Genomic DNA, 18,512 nt, shown 5'->3' with positions numbered 1-18,512 from the left:
ATAGTTTCTGTGTGCACAGACTCCACATATGCATCACAAGGACAATACTGAAAGTATCTTCAGAAACACCACAGAAATTTGTCTGGTAACTCGTAGAAAAGATACTCTGTACAGTGTTGCAAATTTCCACAATTCTGCTGAAATACTTGTTTCTCTGACATTATCGTTCCTTCAATGTAAAACAATAAATTCTTTATGAGTTTTCTACAGCATATAAAATTGTTGACTTTTTTTACCTTTTGTTTCTAGGCTAATAGTTTGGCACAAAGGTAATATGTGTGTATCCAGAATCCTTCTACTCTGCAGTGGAGTGTGTGTTGTTTTGAAACTTTGTGGCAGATTAAATCTTGAACCTGTGTCCTTGCTTTCCATGGGAATTGCTCTTACTGACTCTTCTATCCAGGACAGTCCATTTGGCAAATGCATTGTGTGAGAGAGGCAAAATTCTGGTTTTGACTCTAAGTATGGCACACCATTTTAATCTAGCATGAAGTTTCAAAATGTGAAAAGCCTTCATTTCCTTAGTTTCTAGTGAGTTAAGTAAAGAAGCCTAGTGTCATTAGGCTCTATTCATTGTGCTTTCTTCATTACTGATGATATCATATTCAATCATGATCAATGATGATATCATATTCAATCATCACCAGGTTTAGGCTTCATAGCCCCCCCATGCTTCTCTGTCTTCTGCTTTCCTATTCATCATTTGGTCCCTCCTTGTGGTTTGCCAAAGTCATCCAGGATTCTGTATTTTCTTCTGACCTTCACTGTCTTACCCAGAATAAAACATTCAGTTGCCTCTACTAGAAGGCAGTCTTGTCCCAAATTATGTTCTCTACAGTTTAGCTTCCTATTCTTCACTGTCAGCAACATCAATCTTCTCCAACTCTTCTCAGAACTCCTCATTCCAGACTATCAATCCAGCTGATCTCCATTCTGTGCCATATCCACACTTCACAATCTTCATTTCTTGTCTTGCTTTCTCAATGACCATGTTTCTGCTTTGTAAATGACCATGCTCCATATCAGGTATTTCACTAATTGCTTTCTTAATTATGTGTACAAACCATTAGCTAAGAGTTTTTTTGCTTTTGAAATGCCTCTTTCAGCAGTGCCTGACTTTGATGTCCTGTTCACAATGAATATCTGCCGTACTCCAACTCCTAAATAATTGAGTGCTATCATATAACTTATACCTCGCTCTTCTTTTCTTTAAGCCTGTAACCATGACTTTTATTTTCTTCTTGTTTATTTTTATACTATGTTCATTCAGTATTTTAGTCAGCATTTCTCCATTTTCTGAAAGACTCACCATGTCACCTGTGTATCTTATGCATTCTATTTTCCATCCATCTAGCTTGATGCATCTTTTCCCATCCAAACAACTTTTCATTATTTCCTCAAAATAAATATTAAATAGTATCAATGAGAGACACCAATCCTGACTGACCCCTCTCCTGATATTGCTGTCTTCCAAGGTCTCATTTCCTATTTGCACCCTTGCCATCTGATCCAAGTACAGACTTGCAGTCACACCTCTCTCTTTCCACTATATTGCCACTATTCTGTATTAAATTCAAAGCCAAATTAAACTTTCTGCGTTTTTCTGTAGTTTTTCCCATATTGTTACAAAGAAAAACAATGTGGTGTTACTAAATTCATTCATTCATTCCTTCATTCATTTAATTTACATACTTGCCTCTACATATTCCACCATATGAAACAACTATAAGCATTTGGTCACTATCACAGAGAGGCTATGATGAACTGCTGCTGTAGATTGTTAATATGTAATTGTCGTTAAAACTGATGTATTATTTTGATTAACAGAGGCACTTGTCATTGTTTGTTTACATTTGAAAAGACAGCAGTTTACTGTCTTAGATAATCATAAAAGACGCCACTGCCTTAAAATAAGAATCTGCTGCACTTCCATTTACTTAATTATTTTTGTGTTCCATACATCCTTGATGCAAGTGTGTCACTACAATGAAGAACGTGTCAGGTTATTACAGTAATAACCGTATCTAAATGGTCATGAGGCTTACAAACTAAATAATATACAAACAGATACACGATGTTCAAGTGTTCAAACAACAACACAGATTATAATAGTAATAATGATTACACAAACAAATTATAAGTCTTACATTCTAATACATATTAAAAGCATTCTGTCATCAATTGATATGCCAGTGCTATACAGGGCTATTACAAATGTTTGAAGCGATTTCATAAATTCACTGTAGCTCCATTCATTGACATATGGTCACGACACACTACAGATACATAGAAAAACTCATAAAGTTTTGTTCGGCTGAAGCCGCACTTCAGGTTTCTGCCGCCAGAGTGCTCGAGAGTGCAGTGAGACAAAATGGTGACAGGAGCCGAGAAAGCGTATGTCGTGCTTGAAATGCACTCACATCAGTCAGTCATAACAGTGCAACGACACTTCAGGACGAAGTTCAACAAAGATCCACCAACTGCTAACTCCATTCGGCGATGGAATGCGCAGTTTAAAGCTTCTGGATGCCTCTGTAAGGGGAAATCAACGGGTCGGCCTGCAGTGAGCGAAGAAACGGTTGAACGCGTGTGGGCAAGTTTCACCCATAGCCCGCGGAAGTCGACGAATAAAGAAAATTGGATCATGCCACAACTGGAGACCGAAAGCGCCGACTACATCTTTCAACAGGATGGTACTCCACCGCACTTCCATCATGATGTTTGGCATTTCTTAAACAGGAGATTGGAAAACCGATCGTGGTGGAGATCATGATCAGCAATTCATGTCATGGCCTCCACGCTCTCCCGACTTAACCCCGTGCGATTTCTTTCTTATGTGAAAGATTCAGTGTTTAAACCTCCTCTACCAAGAACCGTGCCAGAACTGCGAGCTCGCATCAACGATGCTTTTGAACTCATTGATGGGGACATGCTGCGCCGAGTGTGGGAGGAACTTGATTATCGGCTTGATGTCTGCCGAATCACTAAAGGGGCACATATCGAACATTTGTGAATGCCTAAAAAACTTTTTGAGTTTTTGTATGTGTGTGCAAAGCATTGTGAAAATATCTCAAATAATAAAGTTATTGTAGAGCTGTGAAATCGCTTCAATCATTTGTAATAACCCTGTATAGTCAGTTCTTATAGGAATGCTTACAATTAAACACATTCTACTAATTTTTACACACTGTCAAAAAATTCTACATCTACATCTACATCCATACTCCACAAGCCACCCGACGGTGCGTGGTGGAGGGTACCTTGAGTACCTCTATCGGTTCTCCCTTCTATTCCAGTCTCGTATTGTTCGTGGAAAGAAGGATTGTCGGTATGCCTCTGTGTGGGCTCTAATCTCTCTGATTTTATCCTCATAGTCTCCTCGCGAGATATACGTAGGCGGGAGCAATGTACTGCTTGACTCTTCGGTGAAGGTATGTTCTCGAAACTTTAACAAAAGCCCGTACTGAGCTACTGAGCGTCTCTCCTGCCGAGTCTTTGACTGGAATTTATCTATCATCTCTGTAACACTTTCGCAATTACTAAATGATCCTGTAACGAAGCGCGCTGCTCTCTGTTGGATCTTCTCTATATCTTCTATCAACCCTATCTGGTACGGATCCCACACTGCTGAGCAGTATTCAAGCAGTGGGCGAACAAGCGTACTGTAACCTACTTCCTTTGTTTTCGGATTGCATTTCCTTAGGATTCTTCCAATGAATCTCAGTCTGGCATCTGCTTTACCGACGATCAACTTTATATGATCATTCCATTTTAAATCACTCCTAATGCGTACTCCCAGATAATTTATGGTGTTAACTGCTTGCTGTAAAGAATTCAAAAGATAAAGTTTCAGCTGTTTTTTGAATTTGGTTATATCTCAAATGACTGATTTAACATGAAATGGAAGTTTATTGTATACTTTTATGCTTGAATAATGTACTTCTTTCCGTACCATGCTGAGATTTCTTTTGTGAAGATCATGTTTACTTCTTGTATCATGATCATGATATTCACTGTTTATTTGGTAAACAGTATGATTATTGTTCAGAAAGCACATTAGTGAAATATGTATTGAGGTGGCATGGTGAGGATCCTGAGCTGTTTGAATAAATTTCTGCAAGAGCATCTGGGGTGTGCTTTAGCTGTAATTCTGATGATTCTCTTCCATGCAATAAAGACTTTGCTTACTCATGACTGGTTACCCCAAAATATGATTCCATATGTCAAAGTGAATGGAAATATCCTACGTATGCAGTTTTAATCGTTTCCAAGTCACAAGCAGATGAAATTTAGCGAATGGCAAATGCTGCTGAATTCAGTCTTTAACATAGGTTGTTGATGTGAACTGACCAATTTAGACTGTTGTTTATGTGTAATTCCAGAAATTTGGAAGACTCAACTCTCAATACTTCTCTGTCACCATATTTTATTTAAATATTTTCCTGGTTTTATTTGCTGTTTGAAACTGAATGAATTGAGTCTTTTTAAAAATGAATAACAGACCATTTGAAGTGAACCAGTCTAGAGCTTCTCTGAATACAGTGGTCACTGTGTTCTCTAGACTGCAGTTGGGTGTTTTGTCAATCATAATGGTTGTGTTAACAGCAAATGGAGAAGTGTGCTTTTTGTGTCATACAGCATGGCAGATCATTGATCACCGAGCCCTGTGGCACTCCACATTTTACTGTGTCCCAGTCAGAGCAGGCAGGTGGCATTGCATAATTGTTCAATACTACCTTCTGATTTCTGTTGTCTAGACATGACTTGAGAAACATCCTTACTTTACCATTTAATCCATAGTTCTCATCCTACAGTGGAATGTTTTAGACAGATCACAGAAGATTCTGTCCGCAGCTCATGGTCTAGTCGCTAGCGTTGCTGCCTCTGGATCACAGGAGCCTGGGTTCAATTCCCGGCCGGGTTGGGAATTTTTTCTGCCTGTGGGCTGGGTGTTTGTGTTGTCCTCATCATATCATCATCATTATCATATCATCATCATTATTCATGACAGTGGTCAGATTGGAATGTGAAAAATTGGACTGTGTGAAAACTGGGACTTTGTACCGGCACTGATGACTGCACAGTTGAGCATCCCACAAACTAAACATCATCATCATCAACAGACGTTTCCAACAGGTGATATTTTATTGTTTATGGATTCAAGGAGTTTGTTGACAAATGAGAAAATGGTGTGTTCAGCTGAAGTACCCTTTTGGAATCCACACTGATTTTTATTAAGGATTTTATTTTTATTCGATGATCCATGATTCTCTTGAACATTAGTTTCCCTAGTTTTTTAGAAACTTGTTAACAATGAAATTGGCTGGTAGCTGGAAACATCAGCTTCATCACCTTTTTCAAACAGCAGTTTCTCAATTGCATATTTGAGTCTATTAGGGACAGTACCTTGATTTATGGACTCATTAAATATGTGACAGAGAACTTCAAGAATAAATTTGCAGCACCACTTCAGTATTTTGATAGATATGTTATCCCCACCAATGGAATTTTTATTTTTAATTTTCTTAGTACCTTCTCAATCTCTTTGGTTGTAATATATGGTACATGCATCTGACTAATTTTGTTCTGCACTGTTTTTTGCACAAGACTCATGGCTTCAGCTCTAGACCCTTTACAGCCAATTTGATTTGCTACTGTCAAAAAATGGTCGTCGAAGATATTAGCAACTGTATCACCTTCATATACTGTGCTCCCATTATGGGAGTTGATACTGTCTGTACCTTCTTTAATTTTTCCTGTCTTCCTTTTGACCACCATCCAAACCATTTTTATTTTATTATTTGAATTGTTAATATTAGATTTAATAAACATGCTCTTGGATTTTTAATGACACTCTTTAGAACACTACAGTATAATTTGTAGTGCTTCCCAGCCTGAGATTTGTTGTTGTTGTTGTTGTTGTGTGTGTGAGGTCAAAGAAGGACCAATTTATTAAAATATTCTATGTTTAATGAAAGTAAAAACTTTGTGTATCAGCTATTATCTCCATGAGCTTTGTCAGGATTGCTGCTGCTATTGTGCCATTTTATAATCAGTAGTGATTATGATTAGTTAAGCTACATCTATGTGACATCGAGCTGCCAGAGAATGTGAGGTTTTCTGCAGTAGAGGGATGCCAGTGGCATCATCACTTGTGTTGGCACTTCTCTCTAGTCTCTCAACACTGAGAGCCTGCCTACACGTGTCACCAAGATTGTAGTCACTGTTCCTGTTGAAGCTACTGTCACAGATTGTGATCCATACAGCTTCTTTGATGACAGATGGATTAAGATGTGTGTTTCATCAAATATAATTTAACATTTATTTGTGGGACTGTGATCTGCAACTTCTGACTTTTTCTAATTTATATTTTTAATGTGCCACCAATTTTCTGCATGAAGTGCACTTTACCTAGGACCATACCTATTTTACTACATGTAACCTTAAAGAAAACAAGGAACACAACATGTGGATTATCTCATGATTGTTAAATGTCTTTCTTTTTTTGTTTGTTATAGAGTGCCATTTTATGTGTTGATCCATATAGCCATTCTTTTGGAACATGTGCTTCAGATGTTTAATCACAGAATCCAAGTGCTTTTTGTCAGAAACAATCAACAGCTTTTTGTATCAGTGTATTTAAAACCACTCTCTTATGGACTGACTGTTGCAAGCTCTGTGTGTTGACATGGAAGTCGGTATGTAGCAAAGGAGCATATGATCCAATGAACAGTTATGATGATCAAGAAATGAAGTTGGCACACTGTAAGAAACAAAATGCAGATATGTTCCTTTCTGCAGGTCTACATATAGTACAGTAGGTAGGGTCCTGGGCAATCAAGACATTAAGACATATTTTCTAAATACTCAAGAAGCTAAAACAGATGGTGTCCACAGTTAAAGGATAGTCTTGTTCCCTGGAATTTATAACATTCTTTATTACTATGGAAGAAAATACTATGTCAGTCAGACCATCTGTACAGTTTCACAAATAAACATAAAATTATGATTGATAAAAAAATCATGTCCAAGCATCTTCTCACTAGGACTCTGTTATCAAAGGAGCCATCGGGATCATAATGGACAAACAACTACTTTACATGAGAAAAAAGCTCTAACTTTAATGTTGCACAGAAGCAAGGTCACAACATTGAAAGATTACAAGAAATTCACAAAACTGTTTAGAGTACAAACGGAGTGGTGGTACCCCTAGCATCCTCCCACTGGAGACATCAATACAATGTGGTAGTACATCATGACATGGATGTCAACCAATCATAGGATGACAATGTGTTATAAAAGACCATTACACTAGCAGTTATGGCAGTCAGCTGCTCCTGATGATTTTGGTGTAGGTAATCTTTGAAAAGATGGCCAAGAATATTTTGTGTGTTCACATAACTTTTCTTTGCTTTTGTTTCACCTACTTTCACCTACTGGTATATAATGATTACCACACCAGCTGTGGGTTAATACTTTTCAGTGTCTATTTTTGTCACTTTATTACATTGAACAAATGTTAGGTTACCAATATTTGCATGCTTTGCACAAGATACTTTGCCAAGTAGAGTGCTCGCTGGCTGTATGTTCCCATGATGAAAATTTAACTGAATTTTGTAACTTATGGAAATAACAACAATTTATTTTGAAGTGTGTTTTTAATTTGTTTCTTGCTTGGTAAGATGGCACACAATTTTCACTGTATTGTCAGAGCTGGCAAAATTTTTTGTAGCACATATTGCATACTGTGAAATGTTTTCATTGTAGATGTACTTATTAATGTTTTACAAATGCCTGTAACATATTTTTCTTGTTCTCTCAAACCTTTTATTCTTGGTACAGGGTTGTCTTGTCTTTAACATATCATATATTCCATAAATTCTGTTAATAGAATGAGATTTTCACTCTGCAGTGGAGTGTGCGCTGATATGAAACTTCCTAGCAGATTAAAACTGAGTGCCGGGCTGAGACTCAAGCTCAGGACCTTTGCCTTTTGCGAGCACTTGCCCGTGAAAGGCAAAGGTCCCGAGTTTGAGTCGTGGCCCGGCACACGGTTTTAATCTGCTAGGAAGTTTCAATTTGTTAATATTTGCTGGTGTTATCCATCTAAGAAGACTGATATCCAACTGACATATAAAAATTTCTAGAAAGGAATTAACTGTCATATTTTCAGTGGATATCAGTGAATTTTACCATCTCTTGGTTTGATATACATTTTCTTCAAAACTTTCGCTTCTTCATTCAATCCTCATATCACCTTTTATTTCCTCTAGTACATCTGTTGCATCTTTGTTGTTGTCTATAAATGTGTATCATTTGCCCTTTTTCATAAATGATTGCAGACAACTTTCAATGACACTTCATCTCCCTTCATCATCATAATTATATTTCTCAGTTCCACTACGGAAACTCTGTCAGTACTGCAAATCTCCAGTACTGTAAATAGAGTAAGCATATATTATCCAATTATTTCCACATAGCTGGAAGTTTGGAGGGTGATGCATATCCTATCCAAAGTCATCTATTGACTAGAGTACATATTCTGCTTCTTTTACCTGACACTGATGTAGTCCCATTTCAAGGTGGTAATATCACCTCCTCCCCCCCCCCCCCCCCCCTCCCTTTTCCTTTTTTCCCTTTTTCCAGGCTTTGGTCTGATAGCAGTCATTAACATTGTTTATTCCAAAAACAAATCAAAATCATTATGCTAAAATAATTTTTTTCATCTTTGAAGCATGTCTCAGAGTTTCCATGAAAACTGCATATTTATTTATTCCATTTCTACATTATAATTCTCTCCTCATCCATCACTTATTATCTAATGCATTTAAATGACTTGGACAAAATTTATAAATAAAACTGAAATTCAAATTCTGTCGCAAATATAAATTTTGCTTTCTATTGCAGGTTACAAAAATAAACGCAAAGCTAACCAGGCAAGTGAGGTGAATGGCATTTCAAACTTGAATCTCAGCAAAAGTTGTTTGCATTCTTCGGTGGGTGACCTTTCATTTCTTTCACCTGTGAAAGGGAATACATCATTAAATAATTCATGGTCTGGTGGAATAACCACTAGTGAAGTGGGACACACACGTGACATAAAAAAATAGTTGAAAATTTATTTTTGTATTTTGAATGGCTCTAATTTTATTTGTTGGAAACTCATTGCTCATATTGTGTGAAGAAATTCCATCAGAATACAGAATTTATTTTCATACCTTTGAAAATGAATTATGTAGAAATGTGTAAATATTCTTAGAATTTAATGAGACAGATATTAAAGCAATACATGGACTTTGTACAAAATGTTAACATTTGAAAGATGTGTGCAATTTATTCTACACTTGTTATTTGTGGCATGATAAATAAAGAATATATAAGGAAGCAGCCAGCCTGAGGTGCTATTTTGTTTATGGAGCTTGTAGCTACTTTTTTTTTTAAAGGAATAAATGAACTGAAAGGGAAAATGGAGGTGTGAGTTAACACATTGATTGATTTATAAGCTAGATAACTATATTTTTAAGGGGGCTTACTGAACCTGCACACAGATAGCAGAGCTATAAGATAAAATGTAGCTTTATGAGAAGGGAAAAAGTTACAATGAAGATGGTGAAGTACTTTTAGAAAGAGATACAAAAAGTATTTACTGATAAAATAAATAGAAGAATACAACATTGTAATGAAAGGAACAGATAAGAATAACAAACTGTAATTAATCACAATGAGGATCTGATTGGGAATACAACGAGATCTTAGTGGATTTAAGCAACTGCTATAAACCAGATAACAGAAATGGTCTGTGTAGTTTCATGTTGGACACATGACTTGGGTTTGAAATGTGCCTCATGCTTGAACAAATCAGGCTGATATCTAATGTTGGGGGTATAGAGATATTCTTGGTATCAAAGCAGCTCTGAAAGTTGTGGATATATTTTGACAATTGGATGTTTCACTTTACTCTTATAAACATTACAAATGAGTCCATTTAACCTGTCAGATAGTTGTGCACTGCTTTCGCTTCCACAGACTTGATTAAGTACATTGTGTTAGTAACACACTCAGACCTTACACAACTTCTGTTCACATGTAGTGAGGTGATGTAGAATGTACTCACAAAAATGATTGAATACACATGACACAGATGCACAATGCAGCAGTGCAAAATTATGTTTAGTGTTTGCTAAATATTGTCCATATTTGTGACCAGATTTTCTTGCTCTGTTGTTTATAATTTTTGGTGATTGCCTCACATTTGATTTTAGTAATTTTAATATGGATGTGCTTGAACTAATACTGGAACAAAACTGAAAATGAAGTGATATTCTGTTAAACATTCCCCTTACCTATACTGCATGTTTCTCACTGTGCTGTGGAAGAGCACTTTTTGTTCAAAGTTGTACTGAATGCCAAATAAGTACATATGTAACAAACATATAGATGAATAAAAACTATTATTACTGTAGTCAGTTGCTATAGTGAGCTCTGTTCTGATGGAAAATGCTGCCCCATAAATGTTCCACACAGAGAAACATTATATTGTCTGTCAGTGCCCACCTGGACCATAAAAGTGACTTGTAAGAGTATCACAAGCTGTAATTACTTAGTGTGTTTCTTCAAGGAAACTTACTATATTACAAGACTTTTTTGTAAAACTGAGAATAAAGTTAAATAATTTTGAAGATGTACAATTCCTTTGGCTTTGTTTGTGAGAAGATTTATTGTAAGTTATAAATTTTAGTAAGCACAGAACATAGAATGGTGTAAGTAATCATTAATGTTCCCATAATCAATGGCTAATCTAATACCCATAGTTGTGTCGTTAACATGTTTGCTACGATACCAGAATTACTTATGGCTAGTTGTGGTACAGGGCACCCTCTGCCACACACCATATGGTCGCTTGTGGGATATGTATGTAGCTGCAGATGAAGAATTGTTTATTTCACAGTAATGAGGGAGCAGCTCGTGTAGTTGAGTACAATACTGTAATGGATATTCTAAGTCACCAGGTTACTAGTGTATGCTCTAAATTACTTTCTGTTTTCTAAAACGATGTTTAGAACGGAAATTCTTAATTTACTTTGAACTTGTGGACAAATACTGTTTCTTACGCTAAGCTAATGTAGTGCTGAGAAGAGGGGTTACTAATTACATTACTTAAGATGTGCACATATTGTCATCAGGTTATGGCATGTCAGTTTTAATGATCACTTCTGTGTCTGAGTAACATTGATTAATTAACCTCAAGTTCATAATGGATATGAGTATAATAAATGAGTGATAATTCATGGTAACATAATTTGATTTTTGTCTAATGTCTTGAATCCTCTAATGTATATTTATTTATTACCATCCAAGGTAAAATGAATAGTTTTATGAAAACATTAGATTGTGAGGAACTCTGAAAAGTCTAGTGAGAGATTGTAATCAGCTGAATTTTATGTTCTATATGATCCCATTCCTCACTGAGTATTTATATTTTTCGTTTTTCTTCCATTTCCCTTTAGCTGTCAAATCTTTTTCTCATGTTTCTGTTAGGAATACTGAAATTATTATATGTGTGTACACCTGTACTGCTGTAGTACGTTGTGGATTTATGTTTTTGTTGGTTATGATAATCCATTCACTATGCTGTTATTATTAATAATGCTGCCTTCCCATTTCATTGTTCATTATTAGATATGCTCCTGAATGACTCTTATTTGACTTAGTTTTGATAACCTTATACTCATTTGATCAGAAACAGGTTCTTTTTTCCACTGCATTTCACTAACTCCCAAATTTCCACTATACCTAACTTCAACCTCTCGATTTCTCTTTTTAAGTTCCTTAATGTACCAATAACATTAAGGTATGCCATGAGCATGCCAGTGTGGAGAAGGCTAGATATTTTTTCCTTCTGATGTATTCTCCGTAGTAGTCCCCATCTGGAGATTTGAATGTGGGACTATTTTACTTTCAGAATATTTTACCACAGAGGATGCCATGATCATTATTAATCAGTATACCCACATAATTGTTGTGTGTATTTAATTATCACCTTGAAAAATAGAGTTACATAATTAATTTTTCATCTGTTTCCAGGTACATATCTGCAGCCCTGGTACACACTGAAATACCCGCATCACAATACTGTAGCACAAATTAGCACAGTCCACCTTGACTTTATCAACAGTCTGTGCTGTTTTGTTACAGTTCCTCTAGTGAAACTGCAGACAAACAAACAAAAAAATAATCATTTAACTTTATTTTTTTCGAGGTGATAATTAAACTTTTATGACCACCCCTCATAGTAGATGAACACCAGCTCATCAATATATATCCAGAAAAGCTGCAGCACATTGTAAAGCAGCAGCTTCTTTACTGATTATGTAAAACACCAATTTTAGAATTTTCTAGTATAAATATGCTAAAACAAGTGTGTGTGATAAACTTTAAATAACCCAACTAGCTTTAATATTAGTAAAATATTATTATCTGGAGAAATATTTCGTCATAGCAGAATCACTGCAGCAATGTATATTTTAATGTGTTTCACGTTCTGAAGGGTTTTTCCTCAGAAAACAGTATGTGAATGAGGATGACAAGATGTACTCCTCATCACTGCTTTTTTTTTTTTTTTAATTTATGGTATCTGCATTACTTGACCATAAATGAAAGTGACAGAAGTGGGAGCTCCAGATGGCAAAGTGTTTAGAAATAATAGCACTTTTTGGCACAGGTTGAGTGAGTCATGAGACATTTCCATTAGCATATTTTCCAGGCAGTGGTTGGCGAAGTGGATAGTGTACAGAATGGTTGTCCGAGGGTCATGGGGTTGAGCCCCTATGCAGAAACCTTTTTTATTTTCAATTTTTACTTTACTTATACTGTACATAAACCGAAAGACGTTCAATAATTGTCTTAGTAAAAATTTCATAAAAAAGCTTGAAAAGAAAAGGCAAAGGAAAATTTTGGATTTCAAATAAATTCAGAAGTAAGGCTTATACTTGCAGCACCTATGAGGGCTCTGCTAATAACTTGGCAAAAAGGGGTTGTAACTAACGTGTACATAACTTTATACTCTGTTAGTTTCATTTTGGCCCTCGAGAACCCCTCACCAGCTGCATGTGAACAGTAGGTACCCGGTGCAGGTAACAATGCTATCTATGGCTTTGGAGCTTATTTGCTTGTTAGCTCTTGGCCAAGTAACATGTAGAAACTTTAAAACAACCATGAAATTGTAAATATGCAGTGTTTATAATGAGTGCAAGGTGTCAACAAAATTATTACCCCCCGACCCAGTTTTATGATGAATATCACCCCAGCATGTGTATATCATCAACTGTAAAGCAAAAGCAGTATCTAATTTTATACAAGAAATTCTCATGTATGTCTTAAAATACCTTCCTGTAAATTTATTTGGACTCCGAAATTTGCCTTTGCCTTTCCTTTCATACATTTCATGGAAATATTAATAAATAAAATATTTGGCATTATTTCAATTTATTTGTAGTATATGTCATGTAAAAACTGAAGATAAAGAAAAAGTTTCCAAGTGGGGACTCCACCCCACAACCCTCAGATTACAGTTCTGTACCATTTCCTCTCCGCCAATTGCTGCCTAGAAACTATGCTAACATAAATTACACATACTTCACCTGACCCACACCAAAAATTCAATTTTTTCTAAATCCTTTGGCATCTGGAGCTCCTGCTTTTCTCACTTTCATTTCTGGTCAAGCCTGGCATACATCACAAACTTGGACAAAATTGTTCCACTTGTGATTCACTATTATAAGCGTATGCTGTTCAGTTTTAACATTCAGTCATCAACTTTCAACAGCCAAAGGTATTATCGTCTTCAGCTATAGTTTACCTTTTATAAAAATTACAAAGAGAGAGTAAGACTGCCTAGAGCTTACCATCTTGACATACAACTTCCAGTACTGCCTATACAAACACAAAAAATAGAAAGTAATTCTACTAGCTTTTGGAACAATATGTTCCTTCTTCAAGCATGAAAGAAAAATTAGCTGGGCAAAATTAGAAAGCTAGGAGAGGTCGCTTAGGTCCTAGGTTAAAAGGAATCCACTGCCTGTGGATCCCCAAGTCTTTGAATTTTGTATGAATGGTGTCAATATTCAGACATTAATGTCTGTTTCTGAGACTTTCAGGTTATTTTTCACCACCTAAAAGTGGATAAAGTTGCTTTGGAAAGACTTAGGATCATAATATTTGTTTCAAACTTTATGTATGTATGAATTGATCAGTGGAAAGGCACAGAAATAGGACCTTGAAAACAATAACTTAACTTACAAGTCTACATTATTCTTCAGAGCCTATGGACACACACATACACAGATCGCTATATTGTGCCAGCACTGTGAGTGTTTATCTTTTATCATTTATTGCTAGTATTTCTCACAAACGATTCCACTATCACATACACTAGCCTAAAACCACTGGAATTCAGTCTTTTGTATATGAAGTTCCTTACTGTTTCACTTATTTCTTGTGTTTTAGAGTTGGGATCCTTGACAAGGACATTTTTATCAGTGACACATATATCATTATCTTTGTTTGTCTAATTTAATGATATTAGAAGACCTGCTGAATATTTGTCAGAACACGTGTGTACTTCTTAAAAGGCACACATCACTGCAGACTTAGCCCAGCTACTAGACACTTCCTTGACTGCAGGAATAAAAACTTCATCTAGGCACTGTCTTTGTTACAGTACCTAGAGTATGTAGCATCTAGAAATTTTCAATATAAAGACAGGGGAAAGGCGAAATTTTGGTACTATCTCTTGCACATTTGAGGTAGCTCAGTGTCCTATTATAATCTTACAATACTGAATGTATTTAAATACTTCACATAATGCAAAAATCTACAAACACATGTTGGTAGTGGGTGGGCAGATTAGATGTTGAGGGAAACTTTATAGCCTAGGTTTAGTATTGACTCAGATGCAAGTGATGATACTGAGAAGCCCTGAAGTAGCTGAGGGTCTAACTTGCCAGAATAAAATAAATGCATAAACTTTGTCAGAATTTCTCAAAATTTTGAGTTTAAATGCTTGATATTTTCACTCAGCTGAGTGCAAGCGTTTGGCGTATTGGCTCACTAAGGAGCAACATATCTTTCATTACATATTGTTTCATCAAAATCCTGTTTACTAAGTCAAATTGAATGATAATGTGTGCTGTTATGGCACAAGCAGCAAAGGCATTAAAAATGCAATTCATTTCCATATAATTAAAAAAGTGTCTGTACAACATCTGTAGGATTCTTTATCACTCAGAGATCTCATAATGTTTTAGAACTTATTAACATAATAAATGTTTCATCTTGTTTTTTCAACTAACACCAATGAAAAAATGGGTGAGATAATAAGTGTGTAATATTTCTATCTATTTAATATAAAATTTACACTGAAAACAGACTACTGAATCTAGTTCCCACCACAACATAAATTAACGGTGACTTAATAACATAAACACTTTAATTTAGCTGTAAAATATGACTACTGCAACCATTTTGCAAGTATTAGAGATATTGGTAGTGCCCATGTTTCATTAATGATAAAACATAATCTTAGAAATGCTTTAAGATGGCTGAAACTATTATAAAATTTAAAACATGCTGTATGTTAACAATCCACAAAAAATATTGCACACAAATTTCACAAAGAAGTAAAGATTTGTCTTCACAGAGGAATATCTTGATTCCATTGTAGGGAGCCGTCCAAGAGGAATAGTAAATTTATCAGTGCAGGAGCAGCTTCGACTGGAGCCACTGGACACAGACTACAAGAAAAAGAAGAGGAAGAAAAGACCAAAGAATAATGAATTGAATATAATTGATATAATGTAGTAGCCAAGACCTATTTTTTAAATAAATTTAAAATGTATGTGCCAACACTGTAAATATGAATTTACTTCATTGTTGTCACTAAGTTGTAATTTTAATTTCCAAGCCTGAAAACAAAATTTTAAAACTGCTGTTTAATTGTAGTTAGTATTGTCTAATGTAATGAGTCCAAATAAAATCTACAACTGATCCGCTTCTTGTATATAGAAACTGTACACATGTCAAAATTTATGATGAATTTTAAATTTAGTTCTACAAAGACTGTAAAATGTGTTTATGGTTCAGAACACTTGAGTAAAATTATATATTGATTATTATATAGTTCTTTGTCAAAACTGAAACTACTGATGTCATCCAAGTGTCCATACAATGAAAACACCACTTTGTATTATACAGCAACATAGTGTAAGTGCATGCATGTTCAATTATAATGTCACACACAGAATCAGAGCAGTCAATATGAATGTGTATCATGTAATATGTTGCTCATAATAATTTATTATAACCACAGCAGATTATATGAGATATTGCAGCAAAATAATATGGAATCACTGAAAACTAATTATGAAGGTAAAAATGGGTTACAAGTAACATATGAAACTTCATATCTAAATTCAAGATGTTACAGAAACAAGTCAAACAAACAAGAATTTTATCTCCCTAAAAATGTCAAAGGTTATACCAGTACAGGCAAAAAACATTTAAAAAAATTTCTGAATTCAACCCATAAGTCACAAACAAAGTAAACTAGAGAACCAGCATTGGAGGCTGACTGGAGATCATTCTGTTGCCGCAAACATACATTTCATGTAAGGACCACAAAGATAAAATGAAAGCAATGATGACTCATATTGAGGTTATAGATAGTCATTTTTCCTTTGCTCCATTTGTGAGTGGAACAGAAAAGGGAATGAGTAGTACTGGTACAAGGTACCCTCCAATCTGCACCATACGGTAGCTTGAGGAGCATGTAGATGTAGATCAAGGGTGAAGAAAGTGATATCATCAGTGATGCAAATAAGCTTGGAGTGCTATCTGTTGGCTTTATTCTTAGGTTCCTTGGTGAACAGTTGATGGCTTGTTTTTCTCACATATGCCCACATGAGTGGCTCGATTTCAGATGGCAGGTTGGAATTGGGACTGTGGTTGGAGGCTATATGCACACACAGACCATTCTCCCAGTGATTCTGCTGTGGGTACAAATAACCTCTCATTGTGAGGTTATTTCTGACTTCAATTCCAGTCCGGTAACAATGCTGTAAGCTGAATTTTGTCACCACTTGTGCTGCCAAAAGTCAGAAATATTTAAAAAATAGTTTACTGAAGAATTTGAGATGAATATCAAAAGGTATGACATAAAGAAGTAGCCATAAAAGCTTCAAGAGTTTCAGAACTTTCTTCAGTTACAATGCTTGAGACTGTATAATGTAGTTTCAGAAACACAAACCATTCAGCGGAATACACAAAGTGCCTCTTGCACACATAAAAGATAAGTGCTTATTTACTACCTAATTGAACTCCTGGCCTTCCTTACCAATGAATTATTTATGACTGGATGTTGTTCTCATCAACTAAAAATTTTCAAGTATGAAGCAGTTTTAAAAAATGCTTCTGTGTTTTATTTAAACAACTGTCATCCTGGGTCAGTATTGTCTGTACGCTTGGAAACGATTGAATGGGCAATGAATAAGTACAAGATTAGCTTTATTGTTGAATAAAACACATTATGCCATTTTTAAGATGGATACAAACTCAACATAAGTAATGAGCCATCATTACTGAATTTACACAAAATGTAAATAATGTAGTTGATAATGATGATAATGTGATTAAGTTATGACAGCTATATGACACTAGTTACCATAAATTACAAAAGATTGGAGTTAGAAGCATAGTAAATTTTAGTCCTAAATCTTATTTGAAAAAACTAACACAGTTGGTGCAGGTATCCAATATGGGAACACATAATGGTTTTTTATTGGATGCAGTTTGTATCTTCATACTGGTATTTGATATCATCTGTTGTGTCCAGTGAGCAAATTTAATTTTATATGTATGTGACGAAAAGTTGACAATCAATGGACCTAAACTCACAACACATGCATGATTGCATAGTTATCTAAAACATTCTAATTTGGTATCACAAAAATGATTTAAAAGTTAACATTTTAGTGATTGATTAAAATTGTGTACTAAACCAGGACTTGAAGCTGGAACCCATGCCTTTTTCCAGAGAGTGTTCTACCAATTATGCTATCCATGCACACTTACTGACTGCCTCAAAGTTTCGATGCGTAACTTGTTTCCTTCTTTACCTTCCAAGCCCAAAGAGGTTCTCCTGCTATTTTGCTGGACTAGCACTTCTGAGAGAAAGCAAATAGTGAAGAGTTTGTCTAGTGACCTGAAGATTGTTAGTGTTGGTGAGATAATGTTTTTCATTTTTTTGGTGTGAAGAATATGTTACATTTAACATTTCTCAGAAAGATAGGGGTCCAGAATTAGAGTTCTAGTCCATGATATGACTTTAAATTTCCACAGAAATGTTAATAGCAGTGTATAATCTGTAAAGAGGAATGAGTTGTTAAATTTGTGTTTACAGGGGACTGCAATCAATTAGTTAATTACAGTTATAAAATTAAATCAAATGGACACATAAG

The 18,512-nt window shown here is 35.4% G+C and overlaps 1 protein-coding gene across 1 annotated transcript in view; it reads left to right on the top strand.

The window, feature by feature from the left end:
- LOC126183592 (osmotic avoidance abnormal protein 3) overlaps positions 1-16,065 on the top strand; it is a 381,860-nt gene extending 365,795 nt beyond the window's left edge. Inside the window, exon 17 of the mRNA XM_049925691.1 lies at positions 15,722-16,065. Within this exon, the coding sequence (XP_049781648.1) occupies positions 15,722-15,858 (137 nt within the window). The 3' untranslated portion in view covers positions 15,859-16,065. The remainder of the gene's footprint in view (positions 1-15,721) is intronic.
- Positions 16,066-18,512: the final 2,447 nt, after the last annotated feature.

This window comes from Schistocerca cancellata, chromosome 4 (genome assembly GCF_023864275.1).
Source record: "Schistocerca cancellata isolate TAMUIC-IGC-003103 chromosome 4, iqSchCanc2.1, whole genome shotgun sequence".
Classification (NCBI taxonomy): Eukaryota; Metazoa; Arthropoda; class Insecta; order Orthoptera; family Acrididae; genus Schistocerca; species Schistocerca cancellata.
This window is presented reverse-complemented; position numbering and strand designations above follow the sequence as displayed.